This window comes from Haliotis rubra, unplaced genomic scaffold (assembly GCF_003918875.1).
Source record: "Haliotis rubra isolate DU_JTF1 unplaced genomic scaffold, ASM391887v1 Scf571, whole genome shotgun sequence".
Classification (NCBI taxonomy): Eukaryota; Metazoa; Mollusca; class Gastropoda; order Lepetellida; family Haliotidae; genus Haliotis; species Haliotis rubra.
Window position 1 is genome coordinate 647,344 of NW_025767270.1, and position 22,499 is coordinate 669,842.

Consider the following 22,499-nt stretch of genomic DNA (forward strand, 5'->3'; position numbering starts at 1 on the left):
TGGCAGATGCGACTTCTTAAACTCTTGCATTAAAATCAACTGAAGTTTTCTCCATAGTCAAACATGATTTGTTGGTCTTGCAACATACCGTTAGACTCCTCATTATGGTAGACAGGAGAATGCTCAGGGTGGATGCATGCAAATACCAGGAACAGGTGGAAAACTGGTCATTTGTGCCTGAAGAATTTTTTCTGGCAGAACTCTTGCATTTAAAAAAATAAGAAGATATACATTTGTTTTACAAACAGCAAGCCTGAAAACTGTCCTTTGTTTCCAGAACGTTTAGCATTGCTAACAATGATATCGTGTTCATGAAAGATAGTCTGCAACTCATTTGATGAATCAGAACACATTGTTTCAAGTAAACCAAATATATCAAAATGTTTACAAAAACCTGTAAATTCAGTATACTTAACTTTTGATTTAAAGCCATGTATGTTCCATGTACATATTGTGGTCATTTCATTATTTGCTGTTTTACTGCAGGCAGTACATTGATCTACATCAGTATCCTGAGAGGTTACTGTATCAGTTACTGAGGTACAAATGTGTACAGGCGACTGAGTAGAAATTGTAGTAGGGTAATCCTGTTCCTTGGTGTTGCAAGTATTTGTATTGTGAGAGTCATCTGAATATTCAAAATGTGTTTTGGATGAACGGGAGTCATGGCCGGAATCTTATCTTGGAGGGACAGTTTCTGAGACAGATTCTGAGAGATGTGACTGGTTTGGTTTATGAGAAACCCATCCACGCCTCTGGCCAACTTGTCTAATATTGTTCATCTCATAGTCAAACACATAGACAGCACCATCTATTACTAGCTTGTCATAGTTCATATAAGACACTTTACCATCATCTCGCGCAGCCTTCATGAAGGGGAATAGTTGGGACCTAGCTCTACGCACTATCTCAGTAAAATCTTCTGAGACTCTGAAGTCTTTGTTGCCCTTGAGATACTTTTTGGCAGCATCCAGAACAGCACATTTATCTTTAAAGAACGTAAAACTGACAATGATAGGCCGAGTTCCAGACTTTGAATGTAGCCTATGAGCTCGTTCAATGGGAAGAGATGTGGCATTATCTAGATGAAGCGAAGCTTCCATAAAATCTCTAACACACCTTTCACTCTCATCCCACTTCTCTCCTTGTATGTCAGGTAAACCATGAAATATTAAGTTTGTTTTTCGAGACTGCGCCTCAATTTTATCTGTTTTGACTTCAAGGTCGGAGAGTTTGGTTTTCAATGACATGTTTTCCTGTTGGAGTACAGAGATCTTTTTATTATAGTCCTGGGCAAACATGTCAAACTTGTCATTCAATTTAGTGATCTGCAGCTGTATTGAGGCCAGCGTTGCAGTGAGGTCATTCAGTGTTGTAAAGGTGGGGGTCAGAGGTTATACACTGTCCAGACACATTTTGAACTGATAAACGCGTTTGAATTCTGTCTGATGTGGATTTAGGAGGCCCTGGGTATGCCTCAACATCGCCAGCAACAAGTAAGAGAGTCAAAGAGAGAAGAATCAGACGCAAACACAAACATGTCCCGTGTGGTATTGTTATACCGGGGTGCATAACATGGCCTCGCCTGCCTCGTGGACTGAAACATCCAATTTTCGCCCTCCATTCAACAATATCAACCCCCATATTCGCTCTGAGGTTTATGTGTAAGTTAAGAAAGAATATTCACCAGATTATTGACTGTATGTATCACTATGAATCTTGCGCTGAGGAAAAATTCTCACAGCAAAATCATAACATGCGCCATGCCCTTTGATCACGTGATAGATCGTGAATTACAATAATATGTAATGGACCAAGTCAGTGAGTTTGACCACCAGATACCTGTAGTTGCATTGTACAACCAGCAAAGGGTAATGGTGGCCTGTTGTCACTAACACACTGAGGAAGCAGTGAGTCATCTGAGGCATGCCACAGTTTTGGTCAAAGATTCTTAGGACAACTATTTATGGATTTGAAGAGCAGTTGCATGTTCATGGGACACATCACTCAACTAAGCTAAATTTTGAAAGCATTTCAGTGAGTCCAGCTGTTTAGAGTATTTACTCTTCATGCTGAGGAACCTGGTTTAAGTTGTTCCCATGTGTTCTAACTGTTAGCCACCCGCCTCTGTGGTGTAGTTTTTAGCACATTTTTTAGCAGGGCGGAAGGTCGCAGGTTCCATCCCCGGCCGCGTCATACCAAAAGACGTTAAAATATGATACTTGTTGGTCCCGGCCTGGCGCTCAGCGTTAATGGGTACAACAAGGACTGGTCAGCTATATATTGTGTCTGAGTGGGTATTTCGTGCTGAACTGCGACATGGTATCTCAGTGAGCAAGCACTATAAAACCAGCTTAAGCAGCCACACATACACACGCATGCATGTTGTCCTATGAGTGAAATATTCTCAAGTTCAATGTTAAACCCCATTTCACCTCACCTCACTGTCAGCCACTTGACATTTTTTTTACTGATTCTGTACCTGACTCTTATAAAGATTCTTTGTTTCCAGGGTATTTGGGCCTTGGAGCACTACCCAACTCCACAGACTCGCTTGGCGCTGACAGACACTATAGAGAACGAACACTGCTTCTACAAGGTGCGGATGGATGCCTGCATCTGTCTAGCTAAGGTTGGTCAAACTTGGAAGTTGTCTTTTTTTAATTGAGAAACAGAACTGCATTTATGGCATCAAGTAGAAAGATGGTTATATCATTCCTATGAACTCTGAAATGCGTATTGAATCAGCATTAACTTGAAATTTTCATTTGAATCAAAAACACTAAAACAAACGTGCACTGGACATTGTGTTTGGAAATGACTGCTGTACATATTCATAAGTAAAACTTGAGTAGATGAGGCAACATTTTCACCCCATGGAATTTCGTGTTAGAAGTAATTTATGCTTCTCCTAGAAATTGTTTGAATTGTGTGTTGGTCATTTCTTGATTCCTGGTTTCAATTACTTTGGAATCAAACAATATTCACTCTCTCTCTCTCTGTTGCTTGACTCGTAATCTTGTCATGTTATATAAGGTGGGATGGCATTGCAGGTAGCTAACTCCATGGTAGCGGGATGGACCGGGCCTCCAGCCATGATGATCATGTTCAAGAAGATGTTCGGGTCTCACTCATGCCAGGCCATCATCCGACAGAACAACTTCAGCAACTTCCAGCACTACTTCCTGCTTAAGGTACAGATCAGTAACAATAGTTCACAAGCAGTTTAGTGATCATGGTTCAAAGGTTTTTCATAATAATGATGCTACCATTAACTAACGGGGCTAGGTCCTGAGCAATGGGTATGGTAAGTAACATTGTACAATATTTTAGCAGTATTCCCAAATGGACTTTATACCTTGTACGCATATGGGGACTTGAACCTATGTATTTGATGTGACAAGCAAAAGCTTTAACCACCATGTTAATCCCTATGCAAATTCAGTGATCACTTGGAGTTTGTTGTAGACTTGTTTTACTTGATGACCTCAGTTGACATGTAATCTTTATATCATGAAGTGTATCACAACTTCAATTGATCCCACATGAGTATAATATGTGAAGCCCATTTCTGGTGTCCCTGCCGTGATATTGCAGGGACATTGCTAAAAGCTGCGTAAACCCCAACTCACTCACTCATTGTCCGTTCCTCCATAACCAATTTATGCATATGGTTGCTCACAGTGACGTGCAATGTTTTTTGCTTGAAAAAATTATGAGTTGTACAGGTCCATTCATAGCAATGATTAGCTTTACACACTGCTTAAAGGGCATGCAGTGGTAGGCTTGGAAATATCATGCAAACTCATCTCATTATGTATATATCACATACCAGATACATGAAGGCTGTAAATATTAACAGGTATGGATGGGAAAACAAAGTGTAGACAAGCATGTATTGTGATGGTCAACACCTTTGTCTATTGCACTGCAGACCATCCCAATGGCTATGGCCAACCTGAGAACTGTCCACTGTATCTGTCCTCCTGAGGTGATGCGCTTCCTGCTGGACCTCTTCAAGTACAACGACAACAGCAAGAACAAGGTACAGGTTGAAAAAAGGGCATGCATGTATTACCCATATGGGAAGGAGGACACAGGGTACTATATTTTCTGTAAGTCCCTCGGGAGGTTACACCTTTTGGTGAACATTGATTGGCTGTTTCAGAAAATAAACAGCCAATCACACGCATAGGGATATGGGGTCCCCACATTGCGGGTTTCCTTACAGAGAAACAGCTGTTTTCATTTTAGCGTTTTTAGATCGAAAACTGATATGGGTAATAAAAACAGTAACCAACTCGTGACGGGGAATGACAGATTATCTTTCCCAAGAATTACGTATATTTAGTTAATATAACTCAGGAAAGATAATCTGTCATTCCTCATCACGAGTTGTTTATTGTCTAAATATGTATAATGTTCCTTTGTACATGTATTTCTGGAATAACTTCTGAATATACTTGTCCAGTTGCATTTTGATGGCCACCTGGGATGATCTCAGCCTTCACCTGATTGATATTTTATCCTTATGGTGTTGACATGCGCGCACACTATATATTGACCACTGATGAATCTGCTCTCACTTTCGAATACAGGTTCATCCGTTCCACTCTTTTGCCTTTAGGAATAAACCAGTGGTTATAATTATGATATTGTGTTTATAGTTCTGACATATAATATTTTCTTGCAGTATTCAGACAACTACTACAGAGCTGCTCTCATTGATGCAATGTCTGCCACCATTACCCCTGCTGTCACTCCGGTAGTAATCTCGGAGTAAGTAGTTACATGTACTTCTTCTTCTGTCCAAGGAGTAATCATGGCAAGATAGTGATCTAGTTTTTCTCAGCTCATCCTCAAAATAAACAGCAAAGTGTTGGTAACTGATGAATTTCTATAATGGATTGATTGGGTTCATCCAGTCATCGCGACTAACGGGATCAGGTGGTCAGGCTCGCTGACTTGGTTGACACGTCATCGGTTTCCCAATTGCGCAGATCGATGCTCATGCTGTTGATCACTGAATTGTCTGGTCCAGACTCGATTATTTACAGACCGCCGCCATATAGCTGGAATATTGCTGAGTGCGGCATAAAACTAAACTCACTCACTCACCCACTCATCCAGTCATCAAAAATGTTTTTACAACTAATTTTCAAACCTATTCATCATTATGAAGATGTTGCACTAAAATACCACCCGGAGACCGGTTTCACAAAGTTACTGCAGCGATAAGACTGCCGTAACTCCTATACTTTAACATAGAGTTACGACCGTCATAGAGCTGCGATTGCTTGTGAAACGGACACCAGATGCCAGTAGTATAACACACAGTTGCAGTCTTCGTGACATTTGGGTGACCCTAGGACGTGGCTATGGTTCTTCATGTGCTTCCAAAGATGTTCTCTTCCTGATTATGTATACCACTTCATAGTTGTGGGGATGGCTGTCACAAGTAACAATATTATGCATTTTTCATGTGCTCGAAGGGCTGATTGAATCATGTATTAAAAGCATAAAATGTCACATTTCAATATAAAGCAGATTTTTTATAGCTTTTGAGAAGTATGCTGCCATCTCGGGTGAGGTAAAATTGACTTACGAAACGTATCTAGCTCTCATACATTTACGACAATATTTCCAAAATAGTCTATGACAGTCTACAATTTCCTTCAATTTCATGGCCAATATGTTTTTAATTTCTTGGCCATGAACATGCGTACATATGCACCTTCTTTTTACACAGACTTGGTAAAAGTACAGACAGTCTGACTGCAGACACAAAACAGTTTCTTGAAGAGATCACAAGATGTCTGAATCTGGAGAAGCTGCTTCCTTGCTACAGACATACAGTTACAGTCAGGTAAGGGATGAAGTAGCTGAAGGAAGTCAGGTGAGGGATGAAGTAGCTGAAGGAAGTCAGGTGAGGGATGAAGTAGCTGAAGGAAGTCAGGTAAGGGATGAAGTAGCTGAAGGGAGTCCGGTGAGGGAGGAAGTAGCTGAAGGAAGTCAGGTGAGGGATGAAGTAGCTGAAGGGAGTCAGGTGAGGGAGGTAGTAGCTGAAGGGAGTCAGGTGAGGGATGAAGTAGCTGAAGGGAGTCAGGTGAGGGAGGAAGTAGCTGAAGGAAGTCAGGTGAGGGATGAAGTAGCTGAAGGGAGTCAGGTGAGGGATGAAGTAGCTGAAGGAAGTCAGGTGAGGGATGAAGTAGCTGAAGGAGTCAGGTGAGGGAGGAAGTAGCTGAAGGAAGTCAGGTGAGGGATGAAGTAGCTGAAGGGAGTCCGGTGAGGGAGGAAGTAGCTGAAGGAAATCAGGTGAGGGATGAAGTAGCTGAAGGAAGTCAGGTGAGGGAGGAAGTAGCTGAAGGGCGTCAGGTGAGGGAGGAAGCAGCTGAAGGGAGTCAGGTGAGGGAGGAAGCAGCTGAAGGGAGTCCGGTGAGGGAGCAAGTAGCTGAAGGGATTCAGGTGAGGGAGGAAGCAGCTGAAGGGAGTCCGGTGAGGGAGGAAGTAGCTGAAGGGAGTCCGGTGAGGGAGGAAGTAGCTGAAGGGAGTCCGGTGAGGGAGGAAGTAGCTGAAGGGAGTCAGGTGAGGGAGGAAGCAGCTGAAGGGAGTCAGGTGAGGGAGGAAGTAGCTGAAGGGAGTCCGGTGAGGGAGGAAGTAGCTGAAGGGATTCAGGTGAGGGAGGAAGTAGCTGAAGGGAGTCAGATGAGGGAGGAAGTAAAAAATGTGGTAGTTACAACTACAACTAAGGGAGGTCACTCTAGATATATTTTCCAAGAACCTCAATCCTGGTCATGAAAACATGTCACAGAACAAGCCATAAGTCCTCCTATTTTAATCCCTGTCCATCCCAAACCAAACACCTCGCCCATCATATTATTGGCCCATAACTTCATACAGACAAACAAAAAGCATACTGTCTCTTCTGTCTTTTATTAATGACATACACCTTATACATAGCTAGCAAACATTTTATGCTTTATATTGAATTACATTCATCAACAGCTGATAAAAAGAGATGGACAGTTGCTAAACAATATATACAATAAAACACCTGAATACATGATATGTTTTATGGACAACAGCTTCTTTTTATTCTTTACACAACGTTTCAGAGCTTATTCTGCTCCTTCATCAGGTTATGCATAAAACGTGTCATGTATTCATGTTCACCAAACTTCAAAATGCCTTTCAAGAATTCCAGTAAAACACCTCCCACCATGCATTTAAGATAACCAAGATGTAAATTACCGAATTATGTTAAAATTTCAAGATTCTATGCAAGAACGTGTTTCATCCTCTAAGATTGAACAAGGAGTGATGCTACTTTGTTTTAGTTGTATACGGGCGATACGCAGCCTGCAGAAGTTTGGCCACCTACCCAACGACCCAGAGCTCTTCAAGAGCTATGCCGCATATGGAGTGTTCCGGGATGTCAGACTAGCTGCATTCAGTGCTATTGTAGACTTTATTAAAGGTAACACCATCACTTACTTTCAACAGGGAAATCACAAAACATTTCTTTTTATCAGTACACCCTTTTTGTGTCATAGGTCACTTGTAGTCAAGTGTGTCATAACAAGTTATTTTCCACGTATGTTTTGAGCCCATTCTTGTTGCCCAAACCATATCATAAGATCTCAGAAGTATTGCTGTTTATTAACATCGTTTCAAATGTTCCTAAAATTTGCAGAAGTGAAGCATAACATGAAGCTTGTTGTGTCAGTTAAACATAATTTTTAAAAATATTCACATTTATTTAAATGATTATCTTTTTGAAATTATAGAACCTATCTTTATGTGTTGAAGGTATTACCAATGAAATAATATACTGAATTTCTTTGGGCAGTAGACTTTGTTTTTCATAGTAATTCAACCATAACTTTTGTAACTGAATGAGGAACTGGACCAAAAATATTTCGGCTCATGTGCTAAAAGTATTTGCATGTCTCTCATTTTTATAATGTTGACAAGTCAAAACATTTGCATTTGCAGTTGACCGTAACTCTGACACCATGAAATGGTTATTGGATATGATTGAGACGGATCCGGACATCCTAGTCAGGTAAAAAGTGTGCCTGATATGAGAAGAAAACACCATAATCATTGCAAGTGCTGGTGTTTTATACCACACACTGGAATATTCCAGTTAAAATTAATCAAATGAAGATTCCAAGGCATGAAGGGTCACAAGAAAAACATGCTTGTCTTAAGAGGTGACTAATTTGGATTTGCCTGTCTTGGTCTGATTGGTCCAGACTTGAGTGAGTGAGTGAGTATAATGTTACGCTGCTTTTAGCAATGTTCCAGCAATATCACCGTGAGGGACACCAGAAATGGGCTTCACACATTGTACCCATGTGGGGAATCAAACCCAGGCCTTCCGTGTGATGAGTGAATGCTTTAAGCACTAGGCTACCCCACCGCCCTGTCCAGATGTGATTATATAGGGTGCTGTTAAACTTAGATTGCCATTTACTAACTGACAATAATCCAGATTGGAACATGATTTCTGGCAGTACTTAACATTTTGATATTACTTGCAGTAATGACCCATTTCCTTATTTGTGTAACACTGCACTCAGCAATTTTTTTGGCTATATGACAGCAGTTCGAAAATAATCGTGTCGGGACCTGACAATCCAGTGATCGACATCATGAGCATTGCATTGATCTATGCGTTTGGGATACAATGGCATGTGTCTATTGTGTCATCAATCCTGAACACCTGATCCCATTAGTCGCTACTTGCAACAAGCAATCAACTAATCAGGATCTTCACAGCTAAGTAATAACCGATGACGAGTATTGGTGATAATATATATCCGTAACAACCTATGTCTGTTGTAGTGTGTGAGTGTGTGAGTTGAGTTTTATGCTGCACTCAGCAATATTCCAGCTATATGGCGGCGGTCTGTAAATAATCGCATCTGGACCAGACAATCCAGTGATCAACAGCATGAACATCGACCTGCGCAATTGGAAACCAATGACATGTGTCAACCAAGCCAGCAAGCCTGACCACCAAATCCCGTTAGTTGCCTCTTTACGACAAGCATGGGTTACTGCATCCTCGATAATCTCCAGGCATACGTTACGATCACTCTCCACTATACCCTGGATGCATCCACGGCTTGGCCCCATAATTATATTACCTCCTTTTGCTGGCTCCGCATTCTCACAGCAGCCAATCAGATAAGCCGCCGTTACATCCGAGCTTGCCAGTGTCAACAAAGATAGCGGTCGCAGTCGTGAAGTTTGTTCACAGTGCCACTCAGATTTGTGGAAAAATAATACAGACAAATTGACAGATCTAAAACTCCTTCTACCTCTTTCAGAGTACCTCTGCATCAATTGTGTTGCCAAGTTTAAACGGTTAGATAATTTAAGAAGCGAAAGTGAGTTGTGATTGGTTCGCTCAACTTCCCAGGGAGGTAATATAATTATGGGGCCAAGCCGTGGATGCATCCAGGGTATAGTGGAGAGTGATCGTAACGTATACCCTTGAGATTATCGAGGATGCTGTTACTGAAGGTTCATTCTAACCCTGACCTTCACAGGTTGTCTGTTGTAAGAGGTGAGTAAATGGTTTTGGGTGGTCATGCTTTTCCACATGATGTTAAGCATGCCAGTGTTTCTCAATAATGTAAAGCAATACAGCTGATGTCAATCACTGAATGTCTGGTTCAGATTTGATTATTTACAGGCATCTTTACACATAGCTAGAATATTACGGACACAACAAACAGCTTGTAGTTATGATGACTATATGCTGTTGTTTTTTCAGATTAATATGTTGTTGTTTTTTCAGATTAATCAGTTTTCAAATCACAATGTGATTTATAACAATATGGTGACAGAACATAAATAATTTCTCAGGGTATGTGACTGTATTTCAGACATGGTGCTCTACAGCTACTTATAGAAAACCCTCCCTTTAAGAAGTCAGACAGCAATCCTCTCAATACAGATGGCCTGGTGGAAAGACTCTGGAAGATGATGAAGTGAGTACACCTCATGTAACAGGAGGAGGTTCAGGAGTAAGTGAGTGAGTTTAGTTTTACGCCGCACTCTGCAATATTCCAGCTATATGGCGGCAATCTGTAAATAATCAAATCTGGACCAGACAATGCAGTGATCAACAGCATGAGCATTGATCTGTACAACTAGGAACCGATGACATGTGTTAACCAAGCCAGCGAGCCTGACTACCCGATGCCGTTAGTCGCCTCTTACGACAAGCAAGGGATACTGAAAAGTTCATTCTTACCCGAACCTTCACGGGTCAGGAGGTTCAGGACTTGGGATCCAGAATCTGCAGCATAGATGAAATGGTTTTATAACGAAGTGAACTTCTTTCAGCCATCATTGTTTAAGTATGCAGGTTGTTACAGTTTGTGATCTAGTTGATACTTAATATTATTGCTTGTGCTGTCATACACTAGATACTTCATGGCCACCATTGTGTAGCTGTAATATTGTTGACTATGACTAAACATGCTCATTAGAGCAGTGGGGTGTTGGGTGTGGGGTCTGGGTGTGCTCAGTGTCCACAAGTTAGATTGCTTACATGTTTTCGTTGGCACTGATTTACCAAAGTGGTCATATTTGATGCATTTCATTGACACTTAGAACCATTCATATTAAGATATTAGTATATATATCATCTTTACTCACCTTTGGTATCGCCATGAATAGCTGCAAATTACCAATGTGGCATTATGCAATATTCACTCGCTCACTCACTATTTGCCTATAGAGGCAAGAGATATTTCTGTGAAACAATTAACTCTTATCTAGCTGTATGTTTTGAAATGTTGAATGTATTTCGTCGGCTTACACTGGCTAATGTTGAAAACAAAGGGGTTTCAGTGTCACTAAGTAATGACCCTAGATTGTAGCTGACCACTTGACTTACACCACTGATTCTTGTCTGCAGCTCCTCACTGTCCCACGACAGCCGCCTGAGATGTGGTATTGCGGACTTGTACCATGTTCTGTATGGCCGCACACGACCAACCTGCCTGGCTATACCAGAGGTCAGTATTGCCTCTAGAGTGAGTGAGTGACTTTAGTTTTACACCGCACTCAGCAATATTCCAGCTATATGGCGTCGGTTTGTAAATAATCGAGTCTGGACCAGACAATCCAGGGATCAACAGTGTGAACATTGACCTATGCAATTGGGATACGATGACATGTGTCAATCAAGTCAGCGAGCCAGACCACCTGATCCTGTTAGTCGCCTTTTAGACAAGCATGGGTTACTGAAGATCAATTCTAACCCAGATCTTCACGGGTTTTTGCCTCCAGACCACAGCAGAAGACTTATGCATTAAATGTAGTATCATCTAGTCTACATGTACATTTTGCATTGCAATTTACGTCATAAACTTGCAGTGGAGAGTTGCATCCCTAATGTGTGCAAGAAATCACTGACTGTGAGTTTGAATCCAGATTCATCCTGTGTAAGTGCTTACTGGTTTGTTTGCACCTTACTTATTGTCATCGGTTTAATTGAAATGGAAAATATTGCTTCATTTCAGCCTTTCCTCCAAACTTAATCTGGTCCATGTTGTTTGTCATCACCATAACCATGGTTGCAGGTTTCCAAATCGGGAGGGGCGGTGGGGTAGCCTAGTGGTTAAGGCATTTGCTTATCATGCCAAAGACCAGAGTTTAAATCCTCACATGGGCACAATTTGTGAAACCTATTTCTGGTGTCCCCTGCCGTGATATTGCTTGAATATAGCTAAAAGCGGCATAAAACTAGACTCACTCACACACTCCAAATCTGGTACCTGATTCACACTGAGTGTTTCTCTGGTGTTAAACTGTTATGCTGTGATATCATTGACATGATGTTCACAGGTTTGTATCATTTAATCGCTCACATATGTTTAATGCACAAGTACAAATACAATACCATTAACACTTATCCTGTGCTACTAAGTAGTCTTTGCCTGTTTGTTGTATGGAGGCCCTATTCTACATTGCAGAGTGTTCTAGTGCTCAACTTGAAAGAGAAAACCACCATGCTGAATCCAACCATAGTTCCGGAGAAGACAGAGGTGAGTGATATCTTCGTGTGATTGTATGGATAAGTGGTCAGCAATGGGGATTTCATGTCATATCTCATAGGGTTTGGATGCTGGTTATAATATGAATCTAGTCAAGACTTGAATATTTACAGTAGCTGGAATATTACAAATTTCACTTCACATTATTCTGTCCCTGGTGAGTTATGTCCATTGGTTCTGCCAGAATCTGCTACTTTGCCCTTCTCATAAGGTTTTCACCATTACGGCAAATTGCTGTGGGAATTCCTGTTACATTGAGCCAACAGCGTCTCTGGAATAGCTATGAAAGAACTGTAGTTCTTGACTCGTAACTCTTTACATCCAGAGATATAGCAGTGCATTTAATCTACCACAGGATGAGCTGTTTGATGAGATGTCACAAGCTGAGGAGACCACACCCACAAAGGGATCGCAGTCCGAGGACATCGAGATGATTGACGTCGATGTCACGCCAGAGAAGAAGCCGTTATTTGTGCGAGGGGAGTCACATGATCAGCGAGAAACTGGAACTAAGAGGAAGGCATCATCACCTTTGATCGACCTCAAACCAAATTTAGAATCTAGTAATTCGAATATAAGACCTGAACCAGTGCAATCAGATGACACGAAGCGGATTCAAGCTCAAGATTAAGGTAAGACTGGTAGGGCTGTAGGTGCTTTGATTGTGTACACATTTTTTACTTTAAAAGACATTTGTTTTGCAGGAAAAGAAAAGACTTGTGAACTTGTTGGTTGTAATTAATCGCCTCACATCTCAGAAATATTTTTTCGTTACTCTGAGGAAATAATATTTTGAGGTGAAAAGTAACACTTTGACTTAGATTATGATTAGTTCAGGTGAGAGTACTTCCTGTTTGTATTTCGAGGCAGAATAGGCCCCACTTACCTTTACGTTTGTTATAAGAACTGACTGTTGCAGGGATTGTATTGGAAAAACTGCTGCCGAGTAGGAACATAACTGTGATTTGTGACCACTTAATTGTATGGCATTGAATCTCGGTGGTAAGGATTGTTGATCTGTAGTTTTGTTCATACTTAAGAGCCTGTTACAGCAGTAGACTACCTCTCTGGTCTAGAGAAAAAGGCATCTGCCTGGAGAGCAAATGCCAAGTGGTTTTATCCCCCGGCCATGCAATACCGAATGATTTTGCAAACGGGGTACTTGTTGTTACCCAGCCTGGCACTTGGTATTTTGGGGATAAGAAAAGTAATGGTGGGCTCAGAATTAGTATACACATGGAATGTTTCTGAGTGGGGTATCCATATAAATTGGTTTCTCATTTAACTTGCTCAGTAATTCAGGTATGCTTGTAAAAGCAGCTTGCCAACTCATACATGCACTTCACGCAATGAAGGGAATAATCTTAATAGTGATGTAGAACCCAACTTTACCTCAATGGTTGCAGCAGTATATTGGTGCCAGCAAAGTAGTACTCAGTCTCTCACTCACTAAGAATCAACCATAGTGCTACATGTCACTGTTACATCATTGTTTTATTAGTGTATTTGACATGAAGTTTTCAATAATAATGAAATTTAGTGGAAAGATCTGTGACAACTTGCATGCATGCATTGCACCTCAGCATGATCATGTCTGCATGATTATTGATCAGTGCCAAAGGCTGTTGGATAATTCATGTACATGGCCATGTTTAAGTTCTAAGGGACAAAGTGTGATAAGGGTGAATAGTTTAGTTTAGTTTCACCGCAAGCTGAGATTGCTGTGGGGAATCCAGGTTAAAATCGATGCTTATGCTGTTGATCACTGGATTGTCTGGTCCAGACTCAGTTATTTATAGACTCACCATATTGCTGGCATATTGCTGAGTGCATGTAAAACTTCACTCACTCACTCACTCACTCCAGGTTAAAATAGGTCCCCATGCTTGTCATAGAGGCAAATTAATGGATTTGATATTCAGTGGACTTGATTGATTCCGTGTCGCCATACCCAGATAGTGTAGGACATTGCTCATAATATCAGTCATTAGGTTGGCTTGTTCAGACGTAATCATTTACAGGCTATCATTGTAATGCCAGAATATATCTGAAATGGCATTAAAGTGCAAACAAAGCATATCTTGGACTACTGACTGGATCAAGTACAGAAGTAGTGCTATAATGACTGGGTAGCCTAGTAGTTAAAACATTTGCTTGTCACTTTGAAGACCTGGGTTCAATTCCCCCCATGGGTACAATGTGTGATGCCCATTTCTGATGTCCCCCGCCGTGATATTGCTGGAATATTGCTAAAAGTCAGCATAAAACTAAACTCACTCACCATATTGACCTTCACATATTGAAATATCCCCTAAAAAGGCTTTTATGAAGGTTTGCCTGACTCTGATATGATGACGATGTTATGCATATCCTGTGGTCCAGAGAGCACCCTTATCATACTTTATTCTTTGTAAAGCACACTGACCCACTCACAGATTTTGGCAAAACTTGGAAAAATAGTGTTTCTTGTGGCATAAAAAGGTTTCCTCCGATGTTACTCTTGGTTTCCCTCCCACAATAAGCCTGGGCCCCGTTTCTCAAAGCTATCTTAGCTCTACAACTGTCGTAACTCCTCTATACTGTCACATAGACTTACAACAGTCGTAGCGCTACGATAGCTTTTGAAACAGGGCCCAGCTGTGAATGCCAAGACACACACAGTCACCCGGCAAGAGTACAAATCTAACTTGTTGCAATGTTTGCATGAATCTGCATGGCCAGTGTTTGCCTTAAAGTGAATGTGTAGTAGCCCAGACTTAACACTAGTAACTAATATAACTGTCAGACTGGTGAATGCCAGGGGGGTAATCACTGAAACACCTGCACTATCGTGAATAGAAATGATACAGCGTTTCTAATATATGATGAGTAAATACCTTCCTTTGAAAGATATACAGTCAGACGTCGTATATCTGAACTTCAGATATCCGAATACCTCGGTTTCCGAACATTCTTCACAAAAAACGAAATTTTCTAGTTACAAGTTACCTCGTATATCTGAATGTTCGGTTTTCGTGTCCGAACGGTCAATTTTGGTAACGAAACAGCAAAATATTACAAATTTGCCTCGTATATCCGAACACCGAGGCTGTCGTCGGCGATGTCTGATGTTTACCGCTTCTCAGCAGTGCTCAATCTATATAAAAACCCAAGGTCTGTTGTCGGCGAGGTATCAAAACACGAAGTCTATCATGTCTACCGCTTGTCAAAACATTGTGCTGGCTGCTAGTTAATTCATTGTTTATTGAATATTTATCACAGGGCGTGTAGGTTAATTAGAGAAGAAACAATTAAAGTTTGACATTGAGTTGACTCTGATTCAAATCGTTTAGTGAGTAAGCATAAATAAAGACGGAGGTGCATGCTAAATATAGAAACAACACAAAAGCGTGGATGACAGCAGAGCATGACTGTCCAGCGTGACTGTCCATTTCCTGCCATCCAACACAACCGCACACATTCAGCCAATGGATGCAATGGATTTGAAAATGTCGGCGACAATCCAAGCAGCAAATAACAACTCTGTCCATCAACAATCATCAGTCAAAGACTTTTTCAAGCCGATTTAATTTATGTTATTTTATGTTATGCAAGATGTTATGTTAAATAAAGATGTAGTTATGTTTCAATGTTATTTTTAGTTGTTTTGTTTTCACGTGTAGCCGACCGCCTAGGTCCTGATTCAGACATCCGAATGATTCGTTTGTCCGAACAATTCAATAAAAAAACAAAGTGTTCGGATAAACGGGGTCTGACTGTATCTAAAGCGAATTATTTCATAATGATAAATTTTTCAAATTGATTCATTCTCATGTAGAACGTGAAGGTGTATATACTTTCTAGTCTTTTAATCTTCTAAAAAATACTGGAAAAATATTGTGTTAAACAATATTAAACTTGAAAATTAAGTTTGAATTTGTACGTAACATTCAGTCTGAAGCATTTTATTACAACTTAACATGGCAAAAGCCATCCACAGAGATGATGAACTTTTCGTATAGTCAAAATTTAAGCAAGAGAGTATAGAATTTATATGTTGTTTAAAAGTGCCAGTGTGATTTCTTTGAAGAATTTTATTAATTCATGGAACATAAATGAAAGGATATTAACTGTAATTCTTTCCGTTACAGTTTTAAAATGACGTTCAAAATGAATATCAGTAATTTGCACAAAGTGTAGCATAGAAACAGTATTATTGAAAAAACAGTTGTAGTTGTTGCATTTATGTTTTTGTAATAATCGTGGATATAACACAGACCCTGTGGTTTCAGTTAGTTACATGTAACTGTATTATGTAATGATTGTCTACATTCAGTGTTAGAGTAATCCTAGTTAAAGTCTGTAATGGTTGTAGATAATAAACTCTTCAAAAAAAAAATGCAAAAGGCAATATTTGAGACAAATTGTGAACAAGTTTATTCCGGGTAGTTCTGTATGACATTTGTGAAACTTTGCACATGCACTGAAGAACATCCAAAGTCTGCAAAGGTGAAGTCCATGGTCACTAGGTGAAGTTTAGCGTCACTCAACGTCAATAACGAGTATGCCCCCCCATGAGCATCGATAACTGCTTGGCATCTCCTGCCTATGGAAGCGATGAGATGACATATCACATTCTCTGGAATGGCTGTCCACTCAGCCTGCAAAACTGGTGCAAGCTGAGGTTGAGTCTGCGGTTGAGGTAGTTGCCGTCGCAGACGTCGGTCCAACTCGTCCCAAAGATGTTCAATGGGGTTTAAATCTGGTGATCTGGAGGGCCAGGGAAGAACGTTGATGTTGTGGTTTCTCAAGAAGGCAGTGGTCCTGCTGAAAAACATCGTTGACATTCACCATGATGGGTTGCACATGGGGCCTAAGAATCTCGTCGACATATCGTTGAGCCGTAAGATTCCCTCGAATGTGCACAAGGTCTGTTCTGGCATTGTAGGCGATGTGGCCCACATCATGACACTACCACCACCAAATCTGTCAACTTCCTGCACACAGTTTGCTGCAAAACGTTCACCTTGCCGACGGTATACACGGGTCCTTCCATCCTGCCTACGAAGCATAAAACGTGATTCATCTCTGAACCAAACTTCCGAGATCACTGCAGCCGTGCTTGACAATGTTGCTGGGTGAGGATGATGCCTCTGACTGGACATCGAGGTCGGATTCCTGCATCTTGTAGACGGTTGTGTACAGTCTGAACGGAAATCCTACGCAGCCCTGGTATGGTTGAGGCAGTAGACGTCGCAGTGGTGGTCCTATCCTGAAGATGACGTAACTGGATGTAGCGATCTTGTGTGGGCGTGGTCACATGAGGCCTGCCGGATCTGGGACGGTCACGGTTGATCCATGTTGTTGGTGATGATTCCATAGCCTTGTGATTCACAGCTCTGGCAACATCAGATCGAGATTCACCTGCTTCCAAGCGACCAATGGCGTTGTTGCGTTGTGCTTCATTCAGTCTCGGCATGACTGTATTGCGTGTCGGTGGCTTAACACTGAGCTATGGAAACCAAAAACCCATCACTTTTATAGGGATTTTGCTCATGTTGCACGTACAGAACATGAAGATCTCTCAAACAAATTTATTGGACACGAATGTGTTTTGGCGAAAAATTCGATGTTTTCATCTGTTTTCACAGTGGACAACTTTTATTGTCATTTTTTTCTGACAATCAGTGCCTCAACATGTGTAACATCACATACTATGAGCTTGTAACGTTATTACATATATTTCTCTTTAAAATTAAAAAAATATCCCTTTTGCATTTCTTTTTTTTTGAAGAGTATATTTTAAACAGATACTTTCACAAAGTGATTGTGGAGTTATGACTACTGCAAATCCTATACATATACACAGACTTATCACTGGTTATAGTGCATTGATCACTTTGTGCAAGTACATCCGGATATGTTTTATCTGTATAAAGTAGCATACTTTAACTGACAACAGAAGAGAGAGGATTTCAACGTCTGTATGTTTCACAGCAATGTGTTAATACAGGGAACCTTTCCAGAACATGAACCCGTGAAGATCCGGATTAGAATTGATCTTTCAGTAACCCATGCTTGTCGTAAGAGGCTACTGACGGAATCGGGTGGTCAGTCTTACTGACTTGGCTGACACATGTCATCGTATCCCAATTGTGTAGATTGATGCTCATGCTGTTGATCACTGGATTGTCTGGTCCAGACTTGATTATTTACAGACCACTATATAAGTGGAATATTGCTGAGAGCAGCGTAAAACCAAACTCGCTCACTCACTCCAGAACGTTATCATAGTGTTATGACTGAATCTTTGTTACAGTATGTGAGTTACGATCAACGAAGCACGATCACTTTGGGAACGGGCCCTGGTGCTCTTAGGAAGTTGAAATCCATCAGTTAACTAGTCCTTAATTGATATTACAGTTTGTAAAATGCCACTTAATGATATTAGGCTTGAAATAATACACAAATATTTATCATTCATTATATGCATCATAGATATGACAGCTTAATCCTGTCACAAAAATGGCACCCATCTACTTAGTGTTAACAATTTAACATCAGCTGTGTATTTGTATATTGCATGTTATAAGTACTGACAGTAACCAGCTCCTATTTGCAGCAAATTAAACATGCTGAGCAACAAGTGCTTGTAGCTTGTGTGGCAGAGTACCATGTTTTATTTCTTGTGTTCAGATTGGATTGAAGAGCAATGAAGCAGGAACACCATTTCTTGCGAGCACTCCAACTACGATTATTTCCTCCCCACCTGTGCCCACAACACCAGGGGGCTCGTTTGCTTCTGAGTTCATGAAGTTTGTTGGGGTACACTATGTTTAGATTTCATGTCCTGCCTAGTAGCTTAACGTTTGACTTCCGCTTTGTAGAATGCTGCAAAATTACCTGTAGCCAAATGTTGCTGTTGCTTCATTATTACACCATATGCTTTTACATATAACCTTCACCTTTCTGTTTGCTGACCTTGTAGCTTTGTGTGTCATGACCTTCACCATTTGCTTTTTGACCTTCACCTTACAGTGTCATAGATATATAACCGACACCTTGTACTAATCACATTTTCTGTAGTGTTTCCAATGGCAGTTTCTTGTTTGTAGTGTATGTTGTTTCAGTCATTGTAACACATTCTTGCTCAAAATGGAATGTTTGGTGTCCAGATTGTTCTCTCTCTGACTTACCTTGGTTGTGTGTCCTTTTGAAAGGCACTTGAGGTGCATTTACAATTTGGGAATGGATGCTATACTCAGATGATATGTATTCCAAGGTTGAAGAAGTTCTATGTTGATTTAGATGTGGTTGGGTAGTGTATGGTTGTAGAGTGGAGGGGTGTGGACAAAACATAAACCAGATAATACATTTCATGCAGAATGCTTCTGAAGATATGTAACTATCAAGTGTGTTTGCTTGACATTTAAAGTTGTACAAATAGTGTCAATGATTGCCATTCATTATCCAAATTAGAATTGACAGTCAGGAAATCAGCGGACGAGGTAATGATTTATTTCACTTGTCTGCAGAATGTCACAAAGATCTAGAGAGCCACTTACTTGACACTCAGAATTACAAACTAACTCTCAGTCATGGATTAATATTGTAGTCACTCCAAATTGGGAGGAGCATATTCAGTATTATGCACAATTTTGTTAATAGAAAATATGGAAATGTGAAAATCCCAATCACAAGTGAAGACATCAGCTTAGTCAATCGATCGTTAGAGCAATGTCACATAAAAACGCCTGACATCTTGAATAATATACGCCATCCATCTTCATTATGACAGTGTATCAGAGTATCATCACATCGCTTGGGGCCGCTTGCAAACAAAGGAGCAGTTGTCCTCAGATTGACAATATGTATGAAGCAAAAAGCTATAATACTGCATAAGGATTGTTGGGAATATTTTCATTGACCTGTCCAAGTGGTTAAAATTGTCAAATAATAAACCCATGTGAAACACTGCTAAAGGCTTTAGTATAGAAATGTGTTTCGGTGTGTATTAAAGAAGTTTTGCCACATAAATCAACCTCGGTGTTACAGCTCCACTGAAAGTTGAGACTGGTGTTCTTCTGTTGAACCTTTACTCTGACAACTTCACACCCTGACAACTTCACACCCTGACAACTTCATGCCCTGACAACTTCACACCCTGACTTCACACACTTCACACCCTGACAACTTCACACTCTGACAACTTCATGCCCTGACAACTTCACACTCTGACAACTTCACACCCTGACTTCACACACTTCACACCCTGACAACTTCACACTCTGACAACTTCATGCCCTGACAACTTCACACTCTGACAACTTCACACACTTCACACCCTGACAAATTCACACTCTGACAACTTCACACTCTGACAACTCCACACACTTCACACCCTGACAACTTCACACACTTCACACCCTGACAACTTCACACACTTCACACCCTGACAACTTCACACACTTCACACCCTGACAAATTCACACTCTGACAACTCTCACACAACTTCACACACTTCACACCCTGACAACTTCACACACTTCACACCTGACAACTTCACACACTTCACACCCTGACAACTTCACACACTTCACACCCTGACAACTTCACACACTTCACACCCTGACAACTTCACACACTTCACACCCTGACAACTTCACACACTTCACACTCTGACAACTTCACACACTTCACACCCTGACATCTTCACACACTTCACACTCTGACAACTTCACACACTTCACACTCTGACAACTTCTGGTCACACACACACCCTGACAACTCACACACTTCACACCCTGACAACTTCACACACTTCACACCTGACAACTCACACACTTCACACTCTGACAACTTCACACTTCACACTCTGACAACTCCACACACTTCACACCCTGACAACTTCACACACTTCACACCCTGACAACTTCACACACTTCACACCCTGACAACTTCACACACTTCACACCTGACAACTTCACACACTTCACACCTGACAACTTCACACACTTCACACTCTGACAACTTCACACACTTCACACCCTGACAACTTCACACACTTCACACCCTGACATCTTCACACACGTCACACCCTGACAACTTCACACACTTCACACCCTGACAACTTCACACACTTCACACTCTGACAACTTCACACTCTGACAACTTCACACACTGACAACTTCACACTCTGACAACTTCACACCCTGACAACTTCACACACTTCACACCTGACAACTTCACACACTTCACACTCTGACAACTTCACGCTCTGACTTCACACACTGACAACTTCACACACTTCACTCTCTGACAACTTCACACACTGACACCTTCACCCACTTCACACTCTGACAACTTAGCAATAGATGTTTAAGGGATCTTTTTTCAACATCCATAAACTGGCTGTTGAATCTATTTTCTTTTATGAGTCAGTGAATATATCTTATTTTAATTTGTTTCACTTTTGTACAAAATATGTAATTATTTTAAGAATACAATGGATTTCTTTTGATCTATCTCTCAACAATATAACTGCAGTTTGATCTCAAAGTTTGATGGAGTGGATCATGAACATGTCATAGATTGAATGTGATCAATAATGTCAAAAGTAGAAAGTTGTACCTACCCTTTTTTACCATAAACATTCACAATACTTTTAAATAAATATGTATTCTGATGTAATCAGCAGATTTTGTTATCCAAGCAAACATTAGGGTTTTATTTACATATGTATATTGCATCAAGCTGCCAACACCTGTCAACACCTTGTCCAGGTCATCTGCAGGCTGCTCTCATGACCTGAGGCACTTGATTTGTAGCATATTTCAAAGTATAATTTGATAGCTCTATCCATCAAGGTCAGACATGTTTCATGTAAATTTATTAATGAGGCAGTTGATATGAATGTTTTGAAATTCTTAGTGTGAGTTAATCTAGCATTCAGATCAGTACATCAGATTTCTGAATCTCACAAAGGATTATGTTGATCTCGGTGCCGTTGTACAAAGTGATCTTAGTACTAAGGTGACTGTAACTCCAATACCTTAACATAGACTTAAGGTAGTCTTCGCACTAAGGTTGTTTCGTACAACAGCTCCATGGTGTTTATCTTTTGTCAGAGCTGTGTCGTGCAATCAGCAAACTAAAAATTTCATTTGGAAGGGGTTTTAAAAAACCCATCTAAGGCTGCCAGTTTGAAATGAAGCCGAATAGTTTAATAAATCTGACACTTTGATAGCTAAAAAGGCATGTACATGTATCTGTCATCCTGATTTTCATCGATTACTTAAGGTTCACAAATGAGAGTTTGTCATATGTTAATGGAGCCAGGTACATTATCAGAGAGAGGGGTATTGTTTCAGATCAAAGTGAATATGTCAGGTAGGGATGAAATGGTATACTGCATTATTAGTAGAACCGTGGTATTTTGTC

The 22,499-nt window shown here is 40.6% G+C and overlaps 1 protein-coding gene across 2 annotated transcripts in view; it reads left to right on the plus strand.

The window, feature by feature from the left end:
- LOC124254348 (transcription initiation factor TFIID subunit 2-like) overlaps positions 1-22,499 on the plus strand; it is a 53,208-nt gene that overhangs the window by 28,214 nt on the left and 2,495 nt on the right. The window contains exons 19-30 of one of the 2 annotated variants that reach the window (XM_046688269.1): positions 2,513-2,632; positions 3,054-3,194; positions 3,935-4,045; positions 4,694-4,779; positions 5,750-5,866; positions 7,338-7,477; positions 7,996-8,065; positions 9,900-10,004; positions 10,940-11,039; positions 12,000-12,071; positions 12,436-12,712; positions 18,756-18,884. In XM_046688269.1, the coding sequence (XP_046544225.1) occupies positions 2,513-2,632; positions 3,054-3,194; positions 3,935-4,045; positions 4,694-4,779; positions 5,750-5,866; positions 7,338-7,477; positions 7,996-8,065; positions 9,900-10,004; positions 10,940-11,039; positions 12,000-12,071; positions 12,436-12,711 (1,338 nt within the window). In that variant the 3' untranslated portion in view covers position 12,712; positions 18,756-18,884. Of the gene's footprint in view, positions 1-2,512; positions 2,633-3,053; positions 3,195-3,934; positions 4,046-4,693; positions 4,780-5,749; positions 5,867-7,337; positions 7,478-7,995; positions 8,066-9,899; positions 10,005-10,939; positions 11,040-11,999; positions 12,072-12,435; positions 12,713-18,755; positions 18,885-22,499 lie in introns of those variants that run through there. The other variant, XM_046688268.1, reaches the window with a different exon arrangement.